This window comes from Cryptomeria japonica, chromosome 1, assembly GCF_030272615.1.
Source record: "Cryptomeria japonica chromosome 1, Sugi_1.0, whole genome shotgun sequence".
NCBI lineage: Eukaryota > Viridiplantae > Streptophyta > Pinopsida > Cupressales > Cupressaceae > Cryptomeria > Cryptomeria japonica.
This window is the reverse complement of record NC_081405.1, coordinates 421349213-421371314: the sequence shown is the minus strand read 5'-3', so window position 1 is coordinate 421371314 and position 22102 is coordinate 421349213. Positions and strand designations below refer to the sequence as shown.

The window sequence follows — 22102 nt, the reverse complement described above, 5'->3', positions numbered from 1 at the left end:
TTATAATCATGAACTATAGACTCTTTTAGATGCGTTCAATAAGAGCATCGGGACGTACAAATTAAGGGGGGGAGGATGTCACAACCCTCCTTTATCACTTTTGGATTTAAAATACAATTCTATTATATTTTGGTTAAACTACTTAAAATGATTGAATAAATGTTATAAAAGAATAAAATGAACACACACACACACACTTGGAGAATATAATTCAAAAGGCATTATTTTTATTTATTTATTTTCCACTCCCAATTATGGCACATGTTGTAGGAAGAATAAGAAGCTTCTAGAGGATTCTCCACCACCTTGCATGTAACTCCCCCACTAAGTTTAATCAATTTGCATGAATCCAATATTGGAAAAGAATCTCCTTTTTTTTAATTAAATTTTCTAGATAGTGGAATTGAGGGATTTTTCTTATAAATGATATGCAAGTTTTCAAAAATGGGAGTTGGTTATTCCTTGAAGAAATTATTTTCTCAAGTAATTGTTTTGGTAGTCATATTTCATTTTGGAGAATAGCTAGGGTTTCTTTGGAGAAATTTTTCCAAGCTTGAAAGATCAAGGGAGGCTAATTGAAAGATTCATAAGGGATTCTACATCAAGTTGCAAGTATCCAGGTTCTTTAAATTTAGTTTATTTTATTTTACTTGAGTCATGCATCTTATTCTTGCTGTGAATTAGATTAGATCAATCTTGGTTCAATTCATTGCTGAAAATTAGATTAGATCAATCTTGGTTCAATTCATTGCTGAAAATTAGATTAGATCAATCTTGTTTCAACTCATTGTTGTAAATTGGATTAATTTAATAAATATTGTTTTAGATATATGCTGTGAATTAGTTTTGATGAATAAAATCTCGTTTTCAACTCCTTGCTGTAAATTGGATTAATTTAATAAATCTTGTTTTAGATACATGTTGTGAATTAGTTTTGATGAATAAAATCTCGTTTTCAACTCCTTGCTGTAAATTGGATTAATTTAATAAATCTTGTTTTAGATACATGCTGTGAATTAGTTTTGATGAATAAAATCTCGTTTTCAACTCCTTGTTGTAAATTGGATTAATTTAATAAATCTTGTTTTAGATACATGCTATGAATTAGTTTTGATGAATAAAATCTCGTTTTCAACTCCTTGCTATAAATTGGATTAATTTAATAAATCTTGTTTTAGATACATGCTGTGAATTAGTTTTGATGACTAAAATCTTGTTTTCAACTGCTTGTTGTAAATTGGATTAATTTAATAAAATCTTGTTTTAGATACATGTTGTGAATTAGTTTTGATGACTAAAATCTTGTTTTCAACTGCTTGTTGTAAATTGGATTAATTTAATAAAATCTTGTTTTAGATACATGCTGTGAATTAGTTTTGATGAATAAAATCTCGTTTTCAACTCCTTGTTGTTAATTGGATTAATTTAATAAAATCTTGTTTTCAACTCCTTGCTATGAATTAGATTAATTTAATAAAACCTTGTTTGAGATGCATGCTATGAATTAAATTCGAGGAATAAAATCTTGTTCATTTTTTTTTGTTGTGAATGAATCAAATTCTCCTGTATGAATAAGTTAACTTCTCTGTGAACAGAAGACGTCTAATAACAAAATATAAATCTCAGTATATCCATTATTCTCTGAGAAAGTGAAATATAAGTCTGTCTCTGTGAATTTTAGATTGAAAAATAAAATATAAATCCCCCTGTGTGAGCTTTGTATTCTCAATATAATCATTTGAAAAATAAAATATAAATCCCCCTGTGTGAGCTTTGTATTCTCAATATAATCATTTATCTTTCAATTATCTGTACATTGCTAGGAACGAATTAATCTCCCTGGGTTGTTTTATCTCTATGATTAAATTTATATTCACATAAAATATTCCATTTGTTATATTTATATCTCTCTTATATTGTAAATAGACTGGAAATTTTATATATATATATATATATATATATATATATATATATATATAATTATTATTAAATTTATATCAACGAAAATGAACATATTAAGCATTGCAAGCAATTTTAAATTTTAAAATCACGCCATTTATGAGTGTCGGGCAGCGTGCAGACTAGTGGAGGCGGTTTAGTAACCGTCGGGGAAGTGGTACCCTCCACTTCCCCTGCGGTCACTGTCACAGCAGTGGCCACAGGGTAGCAGAGGAGACCACGGGGTCCCCTCACCACTGCGGGCCTGCTTCCGCAGTACCCGCAGTGGTGATGGGACCCGTGGGTCCCACTCCCACTCCCTCCATTTCATCCTCTCTTTTTTTAAATGCCATTTCAATTAAATCCGTGGCAATTTGTATAATGTTAATATTTTATTTATATAAATTTTGGTTAATAAAAAAAATTTAAACTCAGGTAAATTTTTAGATTTATAATTAGTTTTAGAAAATTTATAAATTGTAAATTAAATTATACCTTTTTAAATCCACTTAGCAATTCATCCACGTCAATATGATCTGAAGCTAAATTCTATTTTTGGGACTAGTGACTTTATAGGCGATATTCTTGCATGTAACTTACACTACCTTCGCCTCATGCAAATTCCTTACATTGATTACATTTATTGGCGTCTCCATCTCCATGCAAGTTACATGTTTAAATATTATTATGCAAGTTTCCTAATTGTTATTATTATGCAAAGTTATATTTCAAGGTTTGAATAATAAATAATGTTAGTTATGGTTTTTAATCCATGTAATTCATCAAGTAGTTATTTCAATTAATTGAGCTTTGTAATGTCTAATTATACGCATTCAATTCATAATTATTTTCCAAGCATGATGTTTATCATAAGTTAGAAAATTAAATAAAGGAAGTTGGAAAACCAAAACCTAGTAGCGTTCGGTATATACAGTGTCTCTGGGTCAGCTTACGGGTAATGTCGTTGTGTTGAACTACTGCACCTAATGCCTAATAAAGCTACATCAATGACGTCTGTGGCATCGTCCCTATAAATCATCGGGGAGTAATAAGGGACACTTGGAAGTTAAAATCCAAGGGGCGGGTAATCCCCCTTGGATCAATAATTTAATAAGATAATTCTAAAACGATATTTCATTCGTTGAGTTAAACTATAGTAAACCCCTATAGGGATGATGAGTGAAATCCTTTTATAAAATTGATTTAATCTCGAAGAATTGTTGCCGATTGACAATTGGTCAAGGGTGACGCTTATGATAAGAATTAGGATCTAGTTGTTTTAGGCCACAAGGAATAGGCCATCTTGAGCCTTTGCTTAAGCGCTACCATCGTGGGTAGCAACCACAATGAAACTGTCTAGGACATTGACCCTAGAAAGGGTTGTGTGCCCACTAATCAGTTTACATCAAACCATAGAGTAGAAAATAAAACTACATACTTTACGCCTTGATCCCGTGCCGAAGCGGGTATGTAGGCAGTCTTGGGACGGAGTTGTCCCTCGTACTCAAGCGTTCGTGGGTGGGGTCTAGGCTTGGTATAGAAGGATTGAATAGAATCCTAATTTGAAAGATAATTAAAATGGAAAAAAAAAGTAATTCAATGCATACTCGGAAGGAATCCCGTATGGATTCGATTGACTTCCCGAGGCTTTAAGCCAAATTTCGAGGCAGAATTCAAGCTTGTATTATGTCATTTAATTACTCCTAAGGACGGCAACCTTGGTGCACTTCTATTAGAAGAGTGTAGTACTTAGTGAGTGGCGCAGGACCCGAATGGTCTCAATGAGTCTAAGTCTTTGGCCAGAGCACTTCCTATCCCGATTGGATAGATGCCTACCCCGTATGAGTAGATGCCTATCTCATATTGGATAGATGAAATCTTATGTCCCGTATGGACAAATGCCTAACCCGTATGGTTAGATGCTCATCCCGGATGGATGAATGCCTAATCCAAATGGATGGATGCCTAGAGTATGCGATTGAATCAAACATAATGATTAAATTAAACAAAAAAAGAATGGTCAATTTTGTCGAGTTAATTATGGTGGGTTAATACAAACAGGTACGCACAATAATCATAATATCTAACTACAACATTACATAATGGTAAATCAACCATCCAAGAATGCCTCATAAAAAGTCAACCAAGGTCAAACCGGTTTTACAAAGCTAACTAGGGTAGGGGCACTACACATTTTGAGCAAGGAGTTAAAGAAAACGTGACTGATTTCATTGGTAGATATAAACATTTACATGCGCAAATTGATTATACTATGTCTGATAGTGATTTTCAAAGAATTTTCATTAATAATTAGGAAAAGGATGTTAGAGATAAGCTTTTATTTTCTTATTTTTAATCTTTCACACATGTGTGAACAAAGTTTCATAATTATCAACTTCAAGTGAGTCAATTTGAATTCTCCTAATCAATGACTCAAGATAATAAGAATGAGAGTACTCGACATCAATCATTTCAAAAGTTTCAAAAACAAACCAATAACTTCATCAATATCAACAAAACTTCTTCCAATCACAATGATACACAAGTGGAAACCACAACTTCAAGTGTGGTCCCTTTAACATCGATCTTTACACATCATAATTTTACTCCTCTTTAAAAATCATTGTATAGTATCATCCTTATATTAATTTATGCTAATGTGATAAATATTCCTCCCATAAAACCCATAGATATATATATATAAGCCTTTAGCAGCTTCCTTTGATCTTAAAACATTTTGCCAATACCATCGTCGACCCGACCATGATACTAAGAACTATTATAGGTTGAAGAATGTGATCCAAGACCTTATTGATTCCAATACTATAACTATGGAGGGTGTAAATGATGAAGGAAACAAATAGGTGGTACCTCCTAATCAAAAATTGAAACTCTTTACCAATCCTTTGCCTTCTCATTCTACCAATATCATTGAGCCTAAACTTTCATTTAATATAGCTCCTGATAATATGTGTATAGAAGACATGAGTGTTGTGAACCTTATTGAGCAATCCAAGCCTAAAACTGAACATTGCATTACATTTGACTCAAGAGAGATTATTGATGCACCTAATGGACCATTACACATTACTACAAAAATTAAAGGAAAGCTCTCACAAGGAGTGCTCATTGATCCAATATGTATTGTGAATGTTATTATTGAAGAGCATCTTTATACTCAACAATTTTATCAAGATACTTATGACAAATCTAATGTTATGATTAAGGTGCGTAATGGATTTATTTGTCCTACTATAGGTTCCATCACTCTTCCCATTGAGGTTGGCACTAAGAGCTTATATGTTACTTTTACTATTATTCCTACTTCTAACCAATTTTGTGTGAATTTGGGGCATCCTTCGCTCCATTCCTTGAATCATATCCTTTATACTGTCCATAAATGTTTGAAGTTCCCTCATGATGGTTGTATTATCATGGTTAATCATAGCATTTATAAGCCCTTCATAGAAACTTCAACTAATATTGCTTTTGGCCTCAGAAACCCAAACCTTTAAAACCCCAAGAAGATCTCTTTTTCTTGTCTTATCAAAAAATCAAACATGAAAAGATATTGGTCTTGACTAAATCTAATAATCTTTCACCTATGGATATTCCTTCTCCTCATCTTAGGCATGGACTTATTCCTACATCTTTTATTCCTCTCATACATGTTGCAGTTCCACCTCCTACATCCTATAGAGGAAAGCACCTAGCATCTTGCATCTCTCAACCTAGCAAGGTTTCTTCCATTCCTCCCCCTCCAAGGGAAGAAAAGAAGCCTATGTTGATCGATCTTGAACCTTCACAAGTCTTGAATCAAACCAAGAGAAATTGCAGTGCGAAAGAATGTTGATGAAAACATCATATTAAGGCTTGTGAGCTTGCTTTCCAAACCATTTCCACCCCTAAGATGCCAAATATTAAATTGATTTCATTTGTCCAATCTTTTCCTAGCCCAAGGGATAAATTTCATCATAATCAACCATGTCAAAAATTAAAATTATCTAATAAAAATGATGATTCATTTCATGTGCACATTAAAGATCCTATTGTGATTAATTTGTATGATGATAATAATGTTGATGCTAATAATGTTGTTAAAGCTAATAGTGTGGATACTAATAATTCTGATGATATGAGATTATTGAGATTAATCATGATCCATCTTCAAGATATTCAATTGCATTAATCCTAGCTCCTAGTCACAAACAAAGTGGCATTGTTAAAACATGGTCCTTGTTTGGAACTTATTGTAGTTCTACCTATCGTGCATGTGGTGGGTTCTCTTGCATCTTGTCCACCATCCCTAAAGGGTGGGAGGTGGATGACTTGATACACTAGCCTCACTTGTGCAATGGATTCTCTTCCATGTGTTTGCTTGCAAGTAATGTGCTTCCCTTGCGAGGTGATTCTTGATATGTATTTGTGTTATGTTAGGTTCTCTTTGGATGACCCTTATTTCTCAGTTGGCACAAGGTGATAAAAAGGTTGAATCTATTGTGACATTCCTCTATTTGTATCTAAATTCTTATATATATCATATTCATGTTATGATGTACATGTGCTATTGTCATATATGTGCCTTTGTGTTCATCTTATGTTCTCTTCTTCCATTGTGTTCACAATTTCACTACCTTTTGGGGATTAGGTCAATTCAATGCAATCATACTTGATATAAATGATTTATCAAATGTGCATATTGACCCTAGTTAGTGGATCCTTATGTGCTTCTCTCTTTTTGTCATGTGCTCCATTGACCTTGACTTGTCCTTGCTTGGGGGCATATCATTGTGACGACTTGCTTGTCTTTTGGATGCATGTATGCTACCTTAAAGCAATTGCTCCTGGTAAGGCATAATCACTTTAACAAGGTGGCATACACTTTTCTCTTTGTTAAATTTTGTGCACACACCACGAGGTTTGGTCTGTACACTTTGATTACACACAGTGACATGTCAATTCATTATTCAAATTACTTTGAAAATTGAGTCTTTTTCTTTGTAGTCTTTTGCACTACTTTTTGTTCAATTCAATTTTTTTCTCAACAAGACTCATAGTAAGAATAAGCCTTACTAGGCCAGCATATTCATGATCTCTCTTCTATTCATGTGTTGCTCCTTTTGTCTTGATACTAGATTGATAAGTTATAAGTCCCTAGGGAATTGGTGTGTCTAGTCTCATTAATATCTTTCTAAAAGTTTCTCACTACTATTTTGTAATTTACCGAGTATGAGTGTAGTCTCATAATCTTATTAAAGTGGGGGCTAAATGTAGCATCATAAATCATATTCCTATACAATTTTCATCCTCACTTAGGCCTCACTTCGACATTCTAGCCTTCTATGTTTTGACCATGTTTGATTCTTCTCACATCAGCTTCAAATGAAATCTTCACCTAGCATCTTGTATGTGGACCTTTGTTCAACCCTGATAAGATGGACAAAGGCAACCCATGTGCCCTTGTCCTTGGACAATGGTGCATCAGGCGCCCTTGTCTTGCTTAAAGGGGCCCAATTTGATCCCAACAATGATCATAAATTTTCAGTAGGAATTCCCTTCATATGTCAGTCTCTCTAGAAATTTCAAACATGTGTGATGTAGTGGGGTATAAATGCAATCCTTACCCCTCATTTGAACAAGTCCATCTATCCTCAATTCAAATCAAGTGACCAAGAAATCAAGCATTTTCAAGAGATTGAAGGAGAGGTCAACTATTCAAGTTTCAAGCATTCGAGATGGCATTCATGATCAAAATTTTATGTAAAAATCATACATCACATATAACAAAAACAACCTTTGCATGAAGACTTCAAGGCAAGATTCATTGAGTTATCACATTCCAATATTCAACATTTTAATTCAAATATAGTCTCTAACCATTTTAGGGCATGTGTTACATTTCAATTCAACTCAATTATAGGGTTAATTATTGTATACACCTAAAAATGGCTATGACTATAAATAAATATCTATTATTCTATTAAATAAATAAATTGAAAATTTTATTTATTAAATTCATTACTCCTATTCTTCTATGTTAAATCATATTATTAATTAAATATCTTTTTCACATCATTTTCTCTCCACATCATCTTATCTTGCCAACTCATTTCTATGTGGCTAAATAAATTATTTTTTCCTATTTATTAAATTAGTTGCATTTAATCTCCAAACTCTATTCCTAGTCAAGAGGAAGAAGACACTTAGTTGTCCACTTACTCCCTATAGTCTCTCCACTACTCCTACATCTTTGGAGGAGGTTTTGTCCACCTCACCCTAGTCCAACTCCACTTGTCCTGCATCTCCTAGATCATCTCCAACCTTCCTACATTTTTAGGGTTTCCAACTGTGGTCAATGTGAGCATGATGCCACTTGGACTCCTCTTCCTCCTTTTCCTCTATCAGTGTGCCTTTTTCTTAGCTTAGGTTTCTCATATAGTTTCATATTATCTTTGCATAATCTTTTTAGGTTGCATCTAGCATTCAAATACCATTGTCTGTTCATCTCTCGTCATCTTGAAAACTAAAACTTGTGCAATCTGAGAGCAACACATCAGAAAGCAAGATCAAAGGTGATAGGACACAATGAGACAGCAACTAGAAGTTTACTAGTTTTAGTATTCTTCTTTTATTTTGTTTCATTGGTAATCTCAGATGTTTTATAGGATTTGAGTGTGCAGTAGCTTAGAATAATCTTACAAGTTTTTCATTCAATTTTCTAGATTACACATTTTGGCATTCATCGTGGGGCCTTGTCTCACTAATTTCTAATTTTTCTTTTGTTTTAGTCTTGCAAATTATAAGTTTTTGCCAACTCGCGCTTTTATTCCCCAATTTGGCTCATTTATCTAATCTATTAGCGCATTTGTGCTTTGTTTTAATGCATTTGTCTTTCACAAAAGCGCATTTGTCTTGCAGTTTTTCGCATTTACTGTATCTTGTAGCGCATTTGCTAGTTAGATTAGAGCATATAAACTTTACTTTAGTGCATTTATTTTTCAAAGTAGCACATTTACCTTTTAAATTACCTCATTTGCATCACAAGTTAGTGCATTCATAGAGTAAAATAGTGCATTTTTAGATTCTTTTAGCGCATTTGTGTGACCCTGTAGCGCATTTATATCAGATACTTGTAGTCTATTTTATCATATGACAATTTGCAGGTACTTTCAACTATCCAAGACTGAACAGAGTAAAAATACTAACGGGTGGTTTTGTAGGGATTTTTAATTGCATTTAGAAAATCTAGCTTAATTAGGGGATAGTAACTTGATCATAGTTTGTTTCACATAGTTTAACTAGGAAGGTAACTTACAGCATTTGGAAAAAAAAAAAAAAAATTGCATCTCTGTTTTCTTAAATTAGTTGCACATAGAATAATTTAGGTGGTTAATTGATTACTATCTGCTTTGTTTGCACAAGGTGATAGGTGACTATGCTCTCCCCTTAACTACGTGATCAAAAAACTAGACTCACTTCATAGGTTGTGTTACCCATTAGAGGACCTTCCACCCAAGTATCTCATAAGGCTAAGTGAGAGGGAACGACCCAAGCGATAATGGGCTAAATCCAAGTCGCCAAGTCACCTCTTTGTCGCTACATAAAATATGTGGGACGAAAGTATTCATAACAAGTGCTAATTACCTACATACGCCGACTTCTCCAGTACTTGTGTTGTAAAGGAAGGAAGCCTCCCGAGGGAGAGAGCATATATGGACACCTGAAAGAGAGTATCGTACTGAAAATCTTTTTGTTTTAGAATCCTACCCTTTCTACCTGTTGACGCAAGAGTTATGATACGCGCATTCCGAAGATGCCTTTCATGTACTCCTTGATTTGAGAGAAAATTTATAGAAATCCTAGGATTTTTAGAAATTTGAAACTTGATATGCCCAAGAAGTGAGTGCGCTATATGGGGGAGCCAGTGCTATCATGTTTCTACCTATCTGGTCAAGTGAAGTATTTTATTGATGCAGAGGATTCAATAAGTATAGTCCTGGATAGCCATTAGGATTGTGCTTGTCTTTTTATTTTTATTTTTAAGCAAACACTGTGTATGTTGTGCCTGTTGTGTATTTTTATCAAAACAGAGAAAATCGTCCCTATTATCATCAAACAAAACAGAGAAAAAAAATCAACTCAATAAAACTGAAAATTTGTGACATAAACCCAAAACGACACATTTACAACTTAGATTAGCACATTTGATAAACAAAATAGTGCATTTGTTTTCCAGAATAATGCTTTTGTTGAACAAAATAGCACTTTTAACCAAGAGTGGTGCTTATATTCACCAGAGTAATGCATTTGACAACCATAGTAGCACATTTGAATCTTACTTTAGCGCTTTTATACAGAACAATAACACATTTGTCTTATAGAGTGGCGCATTTACAAATTAAACTAGCACATTTGCCAAAACTTTTTGCGCATCTGCGATAGTGAGCACTTCCAAGGGTTTGTAAAAAAATATGAAAATTATTTTAGATACCCTATTCTAAGAAGAACACATTCTAATCAACATAAAATCACTTTCTTGTCCAACCAAGAGAATTTTTGAAGATTTTACACACAAGACCACTTTACCTACAAAAATCATGATATACTTTGGTGCCTTTAGGATCTACGCTATTCATTGGTTGCTTTAGTTCTATCATCAGGGCTTTATCATCCTTTCAACCTTAGAACTATAATCAAAATCTTGGCAAAGTGAGTTATTATCATTTAGAGATCTATCATCTCCTAATCTTGACTTACTTTGATATCACTATTCCTTAATAGTCCAAGATTACCAAATTTGACAAATCATATCAAAATTGCACATTAGGAATCTTGATAGAAAACCTTTTGTTGGTTTAAACAAGTAGCAATTATAGATATCCCAACATACAACGTAGTTTGGAAGGAAACTTATATGGATGAGACAAGAAGTCAAAAAGCAAATAGTCAAAAAGCAAATAGATCCACAATGTCATTGTATACTAAAGGGAAGAATAAGGATGATTCAACATATTTCTTTGGACAAAAATCAAATCCCTTGTTTGATAACGATAGTGATAGTGATTTGGATTAACAAAATGTCCTTGATGCGCCACAAGAGATTTAAAACTTCCATCCAACTTTGATTTATCAATACTTAAGGTAACAAGTGGAAATAATGGCAATGATAATACCAATGACAACACCAATACCAATACAAATGATGGAACCAATCAAGTTGAAACTCATAAAAGCAAAAAGGATAAAAGTTCTCTCATGATATCCTTTGAGTGCTCTTGTTCAACAAATACAAAAGTTACAAGCTCAAGTTACCAAAATGAAATCAAGACCATCTACCAAACAATACTCATTTGAGGACATATCTCCTTATAAATTTGACAAAAGCTTGGTAATGCTTCGATTTCCCCCAAATTTTGAAATTCCAAAGTTTGATAAATATAAGGGTAAAGGTGATCCACGCGATCATATTAAAGAATTTTGTGCAGCATGTATGGAAGTTGCTCATAATGGTACTTATTTAATGCGATTATTCCAAAAAAGTTTAGGTGGACAAGCTATCGAGTGGTTTTATAATTTAATGGGTGAGAACATTCTTTCACTTAGCCTTAGCCTCTTTTGCAATGAGATTAAAACCCACTACAATACGCTATCTTTACCAATCAATAGAACTAAATTATAAACCACAATCCACTTGTTTTACAAAAATATATATCCCTACATATTTAACCACTATTATAATATTTCACTGGGGGAGAACACTATTTCACAAAAGTAGTTATTTTGATCCTTCTACGTAAGTTACCTATTTGGTGTTGGAAGTGAAGTCCAACGGACTCCTTCCTTTGCCGCCAAAACTCTTGGCTAGTCAACTTCTCCTTGCAAGCTCTTTAAGAGCTGATTGTAATTCATTTGTAGAGGTTAATTTTCTGGAGCTGATTGCAGTTGTGTATATGTGTAAGCCAGATTGGTTATTAATCTATGATTCCCCTACTTCAATGTAGATGTAGGCAATTGTTGAACCACGATAAATTTGTGTGTCTCATTTGTCTGTGTTGTGTGTGTATTTAATTCTGTTTATCTGTTGTTTAAATTCGTTTCTTCTTCCTAACAATTGGTATCAGAGCGAGGTTAGATCGTTGTTTAGATTTTGGTGGTTGAAATTCCAGAATCATGGAAGAATCGAAGATAGAGAAGTTCTTCGGTCAGAGCTTCGGGTTATGGAAGGTCCAGATGGAGTCTTTGTTGATAAAGCAAGACGTTTCACTTGCGCTTGAAGGGAAAGCGAAGAAACCAACTGGGATGGCTAATGAAGAATGGGAAAAATTAGACAAGAAGGCAAGAGCGACAATTTTTCTCTCGCTGTCCAACAATGTTCTCTTCAATGTCACGGGTGATGCAACAACAAAAGATGTATGGGATAGACTCACAGCCATGTATGAAATGGCATTGACTGCAAATAAAGTGTTTATTATAAAGCGCTTGTACAAACTGAAAATGAAGGAAGGTTGTCCTATGGCAAACCACATCAATGAATTCAATACATTGATTAGTCAAGCGACTTCGGTGGGGATGACACAAGATGATGAAAGTAAGGTTGTTTTGTTATTATGTTCTTTACCAAGCCAGCTAGGATGGCGTTGTAACAGCAGTTAGCACATCTATATCCGGTAAAAATAAGTTGGCTTTTAATGATGTAGCAGCTACTCTTGTCAACGAGGATTTGAGAAGAAAGAATGATGAACCTTCATCCAGTGAAGCCTTAACGGTGGTCAGCATCGAAAATAGAGGTAGAAGTCATAATAGAGGCAGAAATAATTACCATAGACGTTCGAAATCAGCAAAGAGATCGAAGTCTAGAAACAGAAATGGTGAATGTTGGTTTTGTGGCAAAGCTGGTCATGTGAAGAAGGATTGTAGAAACTTCAAAAGGGCACAAGAGAGGGTGCCGGACAGTGAAGCAAATACAGTCTATGATAAAGATGATAGTGTACTAATCCTTTCAACAACCGACACTACTCCGGATTCATGGGTGCTTGATTCTGGTGCCTCCCATCATGCTACTTCATGTCTTGAAGCGTTCATTAACTACCATGAAGGTCATTTTGGCAATGTTTTCTTAGGAGATAACAAAGCTTGTGAAATTACAGGCAAAGGGGATGTATTGCTGCCATTGGAAGGTGGTAAAATATGGCTGCTCAAAGATGTTCGCCATGTCCCAAAATTGAAGCGGAATTTGATATCCGTTGGACAGCTCTTTGATCAAGGTTTTAATGTAATTTTTCTTCCGGATACATGGAAGGTAACTCATGGTACCATGCTGATTGCAAATGGTAATAAAGTGGGTAGTCTATAGATTTTTAAGACTCATGGTGAAGTGGAAGCTGCAATGGTAATTGAGGACAGCAAAGCGGATATTTGGCATCAAAGACTTGGCCATATTAGCAAGAAAGGACTCCATGTTATCCACACAAGAAATCAGCTACCGAGCCTCAAACTTGTTGACTTAGCCTTTTGTGAACATTGCCTTTATGGAAAACAAAAGAGAGTCAATTTTTTGAAAGGTGGGCGTGACACAAAGACAACACCGCTGGAGCTTGTATACTCGGATATTTTTGGGCCTACCGAGGTAACCTCCGTTGGAGGAGCTAACTATTTTGTAACCTTTCTTGATGATTGTACAAGAAAAGTATGGATTTATATGCTTTCTAGGAAATCTAAAGTCTTTTCAAAATTTAAAATTTTCAAGGCTTTAGTTGAAAATCAGATTGGGCATAAGATTAAATGCTTACAAACCGATAACGGTGGGGAGTTTTGTTCACATGAATTTGATGATTTTTGTGCTGATAATGGGATTAGAAGAATCAAGGTTGTTCCTTTCACTCCTCAAGAAAATGGTGCAGCCGAGAGGATGAATAGAACAATTCTTGAAAAGGCATGATGTATGTTGTCAAATGCAGGTTTAGGCAAGGAATTTTGGGCAGAAGCGTGTAACACAGCAATTTGGTTTCAGATTGTGGGATCCAACTCACAAAAGGATTGTTCGCAACAGGGATGTAATTTTCCATGAAACCTCCTTTCCTGCACTACAAGATTCAAATAAATCAGAGACAGAATATGTCCCTATGTCTTTGTTTCAAAATTCGACTACCAGTGCTCTGCCTCCGGTCTCTCATTCAATGAGAGCCCCTATGACATCTACCTCGGTTGAATATAATTCTCAAACTGAGAATGAAAAAGTAAGTGTCGATAATGTTTGGTCTTCGTTCGATTATGAAATTGGGGGTCTGCAGAACAGAGCAAATCCTCCCCTAAATAGCACTCATGTCGCAAGAAACTTGGAAGATCATCCTTATGGTGAGCATTTTGGCTCACATTCTTCCCAATTGATTGGGCATCCTCCACGGTGCCCTACACCTCCATCGCATCCTGCACATTGTGCTCTATTCTCCCCACAGCATGTTGCGCAATCTTCACATGCAGCACACCCACCTCCACGAGCTCCACAGCAGCCTCCCTCACCTCCCTCCTCGCGTGACTCGCCACCGCTGCAGGCTTCCCACGAGCTCCCCACCCCACAGGCCCTCCCTGCTCCTCTCCCCGCGCTCGCATGCTTCCACGGGGCTTGTGCCACCACTGCATGGCTTCCCTGCCATCAGTGATGTGGCAGCCCCCTCTCGTAGACCTCTGCTCTCTCGTTCAACGTCGGTAGAGAAAGATGTCTCTGCGGACTCTGTTTCTCGCGACTTGCCTGAGTCCAATGTGGACAACAATCCACAAGCCTTTGATTACCCTGCAGACAAGGACATTACCAGACACAAAAACAGGGACATTATTAGGCATATTAACAATGGGAGAGATAAACAAGGATCACAAAAATTGAATGACTCTACTACTGAAACAGAGAGCCAATTGAGGAAATCAACCAAACAGAGGCGACCTGCAAAGTTCTTTGATTATGATTTATTGTTTTGTGAAAAAGTTGAACCTACTTTGCTCATCTCTGATCAAACAGAGCCTACAACATACAAAAAAGCTTGTAAAATTGCAGACTGTGATAACTGGCACGCTGCAATGTGCAAAGAAATGGACACACTATTGCGAAATCAGACATGGGATTTGGTGCCACTTCCGCCTGATAGAAAGGCATTAAGAAATAAGTGGGTGTATAAACTAAAAGATGAAGTTGATGGTCACAAAAGATTTCGAGCAAGACTAGTTGTAAAGGGATATGCTCAGCAACAAGACCTTGACTTCAAAGAAATTTTCTCGCCAGTAGTCAAAATGACTACCATCCGAGCAATATTGGGCTTAGTTGCAGCCTGGGGTCTTGAACTTGAACAGCTGGATGTGAAGACATTTCTCCATGGTGATCTTGATGAGGAACTATTTATGCATCAGCCGGAAGGGTTCATTAAAAAGGGTCAGGAACACCTCTATTGTAGATTGAAACGCAGTTTGTATGGGCTTAAGCAAGCCCCCCGGCAATGGTATCTTAAATTTGACAAATTCATGATTGATCACAAGTTTACTCGCAGCAAGTCTGGTCCTTGTATCTATTACAAGAAGCTTCCTAATGGCAAATTTGTCATTCTTCTCCTTTATGTGGATGATATGTTAGTGGCCGGCACAAGCATGAGGATTGTGAGTGAACTAGAAACTCATTTAGCAAAGGAATTTGCCATGAAAGATTTAGGGGCAGCAAAGAAGATTCTAGGAATGACTATTTTTCGGGATAAGAAAAAGAGAGAACTCAAACTATCTCAGCAAGACTACATTAAAAAAGTCTTGGACAGATTGGTATGGCGGATGCTAAGTCTGTTTGTGTACCCTTAGCCTCTCATTTTCAGTTGTCTTCTCAATTGTGTCCAAAAACACAAGATAAGGAGTTTATGGATATAATTTCATACAAATCTACAATTGGAAGTCTCATGTATGCTATGGTGTCTACTCGATCGGACATTGCTCATGTCGTGTGATTGGTGAGCAGATTTATGTCTAATCCGGGCAAATCACATTGGGAGGCAGTGAAGTATATCTTGCGTTATCTCAAGGGTACTTCTGATTTTTGTTTATGGTTTGGAAAGGACAAGGCAATTTTGCAAGGGTTTACCGATTCTGATTTTGCTGATGACTTAGACAAAAGAAAGTCTACTTCAGGTTATGCTTTCACATTTGTCGAGGCAATGATTAGTTGGGCTTCAAAATTACAACATACAGTTGTTCAATCAACCGTGGAAGCTGAATACATAGCTCTTTCTGAGGGAGCAAAAGAGATGGTATGGTTGCAACTCTTGTTCAACGAGTTGGGTTTGAAGCAATCAGATTTTGCTTTGTTTTGTGATAACAGCAATGCCATTTTTATGACTAAACATCAGACATCTCAGCCGCGGTCAAAACATGTTGATGTTCGCAGTCATTATGTTCGCCATATGGTCGAAGAAGACAAGTTTCATGTAGATAAAATATGCACATGAAACTTATAAAGTGGTTAAGTGGGAGAAGTTCGATTTCTGTCGAGCTTCTCTCAGCCTTTCCAATAACTGATAGCAGGACTGAGTGGGGGAATCTACTTGTTGCAGCAGTTCGTTGGCCTTCAGTGGGAGATTGTTGGAAGTGAAGTCCAACGGAATCCTTCCTTTGCCGCCAAAACTCTTGGCTATTCAACTTCTCCTTGCAAGCTCTTTAAGAGCTGATTGTAATTCATTTGTAAAGGTTAATTTTCTGGAGCTGATTGCAGTTGTGTATATGTGTAAACCAGATTGGTTATTAATCTATGATTTCCCTGCTTCAATGTGGATGTAGGCTAACCATAATAAATCTGTGTGTTTCATTTGTCTGTGTTGTGTGTATTTAATTATGTTTATCTGCTGTTTAAATTCGTTTCTTCTTCCTAACATTTGGGCCCATCTTTATCTAAGATGAGTTGTGTGCTATAATGTGTCCACTCCTTATTTCACCTAAATCATAATCCTATGGCCACTGGCGTATATCATTCCTCCCCACTTACATACTAACAAAGGAAGTCCATACAAATCCGAATGGAACAAATTCAAAGGAGTGAGGAAATTTATGAAAGAACAATGGAAAATGAAATGTCTGGTGGAATCGATGAAATCGAACTACAATCAAATAGCTCACACAAGATCAGTGATAATCAAGCTACTTGCCAATTTCTATTTTCTTATCAAAAAATTTCAGTTCTGTTTGAGGTTGGACAGAATAACATGTATCCAACTCAATCTTTTTAGGCTTTGAAAGCTTCAACTTCTCGTGGCAACAGATTAAGAACTCTGGTTATCCAGACCTCTTCGGCCTATTAAGTGACTGAACATTACAGTTCCTTGGCCTCAAAGCTATTTTACGCCTATGATATTCTCGTATGTACTTTGGATTATGGCCCTGTTTTTACTATTCAAATATCAATCTTATGGGGGAAAAAATTACTCGGAACACTGGCTAGTAGTAGTGTCCCTTAACTATTTTATACCATGGTTTCTCTCTGTGTTTACAGAACCTAGGAATCAAAAAAATGAAATAAATATAATGAAGTTAGGTTTAGAGGAATAAACTACTAATATCTCCCTCCCAGAAATATGAAAATAACTTAAAATCTAAATTCACATATTGTCATGAAATGCCATTCCCTTGGAAAATTAAGCTTAAGGTTTATAGTTTATCATTAAATATGCACATATAAAGCTTTGAGTTGGCTGAATAATAACAGTATGTAGAGCACATAAAAACATACACATGGGTTTTGTTTAATAATTTTACACAATCGAATCCAGAAGAAATTATTACACATTAGCATGGATTGTGGAAATCTGATAGCACTTACACATGGGTTTTGTTATCAAATGCATTCAGCTGACATCCGATGCTGCAACACCAGAAGATTATCATCCAAGGACAAATGGAAATTAGAATTCTATAGAACAAATGAATTTCATTAACATCAATATCACATATGTAATGTTTGACTGCGTATACACAAAAATTAACTTGCATAACATTTGACAATAATCTTCCTTCTCCACATGTAGGTGGTGTCATAAGCTATATAGCCCTTACACTGGTACTTCTACAAATTTTCTTTCGTGTTTTTACATATTCATCATTTTGGAAATTGTTGCAAGATTACTAGTTAAATAGGGAATGTTAAAAGAGTATTCAACTTTTTGAATTCAATTTATCAAAAAATCTGGCATTGGGAACATAAAAAAATCTCAAGTTCCTTTCCTTGTTTGTATTCAAGGAAATCAATGATATTGTCTTCGGGATTTTTTTCTTTTACTTTGCCCATCACTTTCCTTTGAACCTTTTATTTCTTTGCTATCTGATGCATCTACCTTTTCTTTGACACCCATGGCTGCACTCCAAAGGGCCCGCTCAATATCTGATGGTGTAAAAGATCCATTATCACCTTCCATAGCAAAACCCGCTTTAATGTTTAGTTCCTGCATTGAATGCAAACAGCTCCACATAAGGAAAGGCCAAACGATATGGTAAACATAACAAATCAATGAATTTACATCTATTCAGAACTGATCACTGATTCAAATCAAAAAATCAATCCTTCTTGGAGGATGAGCAAGCAACAGCGTGGTCATCCCTGCCAAAAAAGTCATTGGAAGAAAACTTTCTGCTGGAAAAACTTCCACTGATTAGGAATGTTGCTAAAACAAACCATAGATTTAATATCAACAAAGACAGGTAGCATAAAAGTAGTGGCAGAAAAGCAATAAATAGGTGTGTTGACTAATAAGTAATATGCATTATCAGATATATGGTTATTTGGCTTATCATATTTTTGCTACTAATACCTATGGTTATGGACACTAAACCCACAAAAGAATTGGCAAGGGGCAAAAACCCAAGAGATATCTATTTAATGATGTCAGGAAGGGAAATTAAAGGAAAAGTGAACATGAATAATAGGTCATAAACGCTCCATTTTATCCAGGCTCACTGCCATTCTGTCAAGACTTCTGACAAGTCAAATCTGCTACAACAACCATCAATACGTGTAAAGGATATAATAAAACATAAGAAGCATATCATCCTTCTAGCATGACTCATAAATAAACGATTATCCTCCTCATCCCCTTCTCAGATGGCATCAAAAACAGTCAAATGACCTTAAATGGAGAAGGGCAGCACACAAGCACATATAGCCATTCTCTTCCCAAAACATTTTTTACCTCTCTTCTCAAGCATATAGAAATGGAAGAAACTGGCAAGAAAATGCATTCCACTAACACACTTCATATCTCACCAAACTAACTAGAAGAACTCAAGGGCCCTCTGTTCTTTTCACATATCACTCATTTCCTCTTAGCATAAACTTTTTAGGAGTAGCTGCTGATACAGAAGGCAGATTATTCCGGTAGAAACATTTTGAGATCACAGAAAAGAAGAGAAAAGGGAAAGTACAGCCATTTTTACTCTTCCACTCACAGTCAACATTTGGAATTATCAAAAATTGCTGCTTCCTGATGCAGTATCACCCCTCCTTTATTTTCAGTAACAAGAAGGAAGACAAAAGATTTTATGTTGCCTTTGTCATGTCCCCTTTCTAGAGTGGACATCAGAGACGGAGGAGTTGGCCTATCATTGGAGTCTCGTAGGCTAGCAGAGGTTGATTGGGACTCATTCAGTGCATATAGTGACTGGATTTTGGCTTTACAAGCAATTTGGAGCCAATTTGGAGCAGTTCCTAGATTTTAGGGGATATCCCTAAATTTTAGGAGGTCATGACAGTTGCCAGTCGTGAGGTTATTCATGACCTTTCAGATGGTTTCAGTTTCAGGACGACAAGGCGTGTTCCCTAGTTTCTAGGAGCATCCCTAGATTTTAGGGAAGGGACTGCCAGTTGACCCATCTTGTCCGGTATCAGTCACAGACAGGTGACATGGTCAGTTGCATGATTATTTGGTTGATTTGGGCTTTCAAAAGCATTAAGGGAAATATTTTAATATTTCTTAAGTTAGGAATTAAATAAAATATAATAAGGCTATTTATATAGCCATTTCGGAGTAATAAGGGGATAACTGAATAATTTGGGCGTGTATGCCTATGTGTGATAGCTCATTGGAAAGGTCTCAAATTATTATAAACTATTTTCACTATCCGGAGGCTTTTTGGTGCTATGAGTTATGATATTTTAATAAAGTAGTGTTTTTCATATAGTCTGGATGCCTTTAATTGGGAAAATGTTATTTTATTATATTTTGTTTAAAGTGCAAAGTGTAATTCCCCTTTAGGGTTTGATTTGCACTTGGAAGAGGATATAAGGAGATGGAGACCTAATTTCTCATTATCTTTTGACATTTGAAACTTGTGAAACTTGAAATTGCTCTGGTGGAGCGATTTAGTGGCTTGGGACAAAACCCTCAAGTCTGGATTGTTGGGACGCAAACCTCAACAAGGAATTGGTGATTGAAGTTGTTCTTTCTTGCACTTAGATTGATAGAGGAAGAGGTCGAACTTGTACTGGAATGCACATATTGGCAGTATTGAGGAGTTTCAGTAGGGGCGGCTACCTATTTCAGCTTGTGCGTTCTCTCTGGGCAGCTCATGTGAGGTTATTGGAGGCATTTTCCTCTTGCATTGGACGCCATTGTGTTCAGATTGGTATTGGAGGGTTTGAGGCAGAGTTTTCCTCAGGTTCTTGACTCACACCAAGCATTCTCCTATAGCTGGCGTTATTTCATTATTGTAAGACAGCACTGAATCTTTGCATTAATTCCATTGTGAAATAAAAATCAGTTTGCTGGCTTATTCCGGGAATGTACTGTTTCAGATTACAGTATTGATTAATTTCTTGTTATGTATTTACCTTTCATAGTTGGAATCTGTTTGCTATCTTTTATGCAATTATTTATATTCCCAAAAATAAGAAAAAAATCAGATTTCTAGAAATTCCATTTAGAGCTTTAAACCGTTGGCCAAAGATTCAATTGAAACAAAAACAGTATTGTCTTGGTATCCGGGATTGAGGATCTTTCAGCCTTCCTCTATACTTGCTTTAGAAACAAAAACACTGTAACTCTGTTTATACTTTACTCGCTCAACATCAATCATTATCCACAAGCAAAATAAAAGATTGGAACGTCAAAGTGACAGACTATTATCAGCAACAAATGAAGGAAAATGTAAACTCTCCTCTCGACACGATTTTCTCATCATCAGCCTTTATTTGTGTGCCTTCTCTCTTTCATTTTAAAGATCAAGGCCAAGACAGACTACAATCTCACAAAATCCTCCTCCCACATCAGTTCTCCAGTCCTCTTTCCCAATGGAGCGAGCAGGAAAGAAAAGTAAATATAAAAAAAGAATTATTGTGTAACTTACTATTTCCAAAGAACCAACATCAAACCAAAGAAGCTCCCCCCTGGAGTGGAGAAGACTCAGTCAGGCAAGCATACTGAAAGGTATTGACCAACTTGACCGGTAACATTATGTTTGTGTATCAGCATCATATAAGAGTGAAGTGAAACAACATACTGAGAACATAAGTAGGATTTTTCAATCTATTTTGATTTGATCACCAAGAGCACCGTCTTGCCTACTTTTGACAACAGAATCCACCTCACCGTGAACTTGACCTGGAGGCAGATGAATGTTGAGTGCATTAGCTGCCATGTCACACACATTTGTAAGGTACTTAAGGCATGCATTTCCTCCTTTGTTCTCCTCCTGATTTAACCATGATTAATCTGGCAGCTCTCATGCACCACTACATTTCTATTGGTCTAAAAGGAACCACCAATCAGTGCACTAATCAGGATAACAGATAGGTTATGAGCCACATTATATACATTCCTTCCCAATATCATTTCTTGGATCTGGCATCAGTTTCTGTGCAATATCTATCATTGCTATCACACTCTCACATCCACTTAATGCCCTCCCTGATATAAAAGAAAGGCATCCCTAGGAATTTTAATGCTGCTGTTATCTAAAGGTACATGTACAAGGTGTTAAATTGGCTATATATGAGGTTTCATGCAGCTAGTTTGGCTTGACTTAGTGACAATTATAGGGGTGAAGTGTACATTGCGTATAGCTGCCGACTGTTGCAATCATTATTGAAAACTAGAGATAGATAACAAGAAAATATGCAAACAATAATAAATACGATTGTTCTATATCTCTCATTTTG

The 22102-nt window shown here is 35.9% G+C and overlaps 1 protein-coding gene across 1 annotated transcript in view; it reads right to left on the bottom strand.

Annotated features, from left to right (window-relative positions):
* Positions 1-17840: 17840 nt before the first annotated feature.
* LOC131065318 (uncharacterized) overlaps positions 17841-22102 on the bottom strand; it is an 82341-nt gene continuing 78079 nt past the window's right edge. The window contains exon 4 of the mRNA XM_057999795.2: positions 17841-18395. Coding sequence (XP_057855778.1) covers positions 18198-18395 — 198 coding nt within the window. The 3' untranslated portion in view covers positions 17841-18197. The remainder of the gene's footprint in view (positions 18396-22102) is intronic.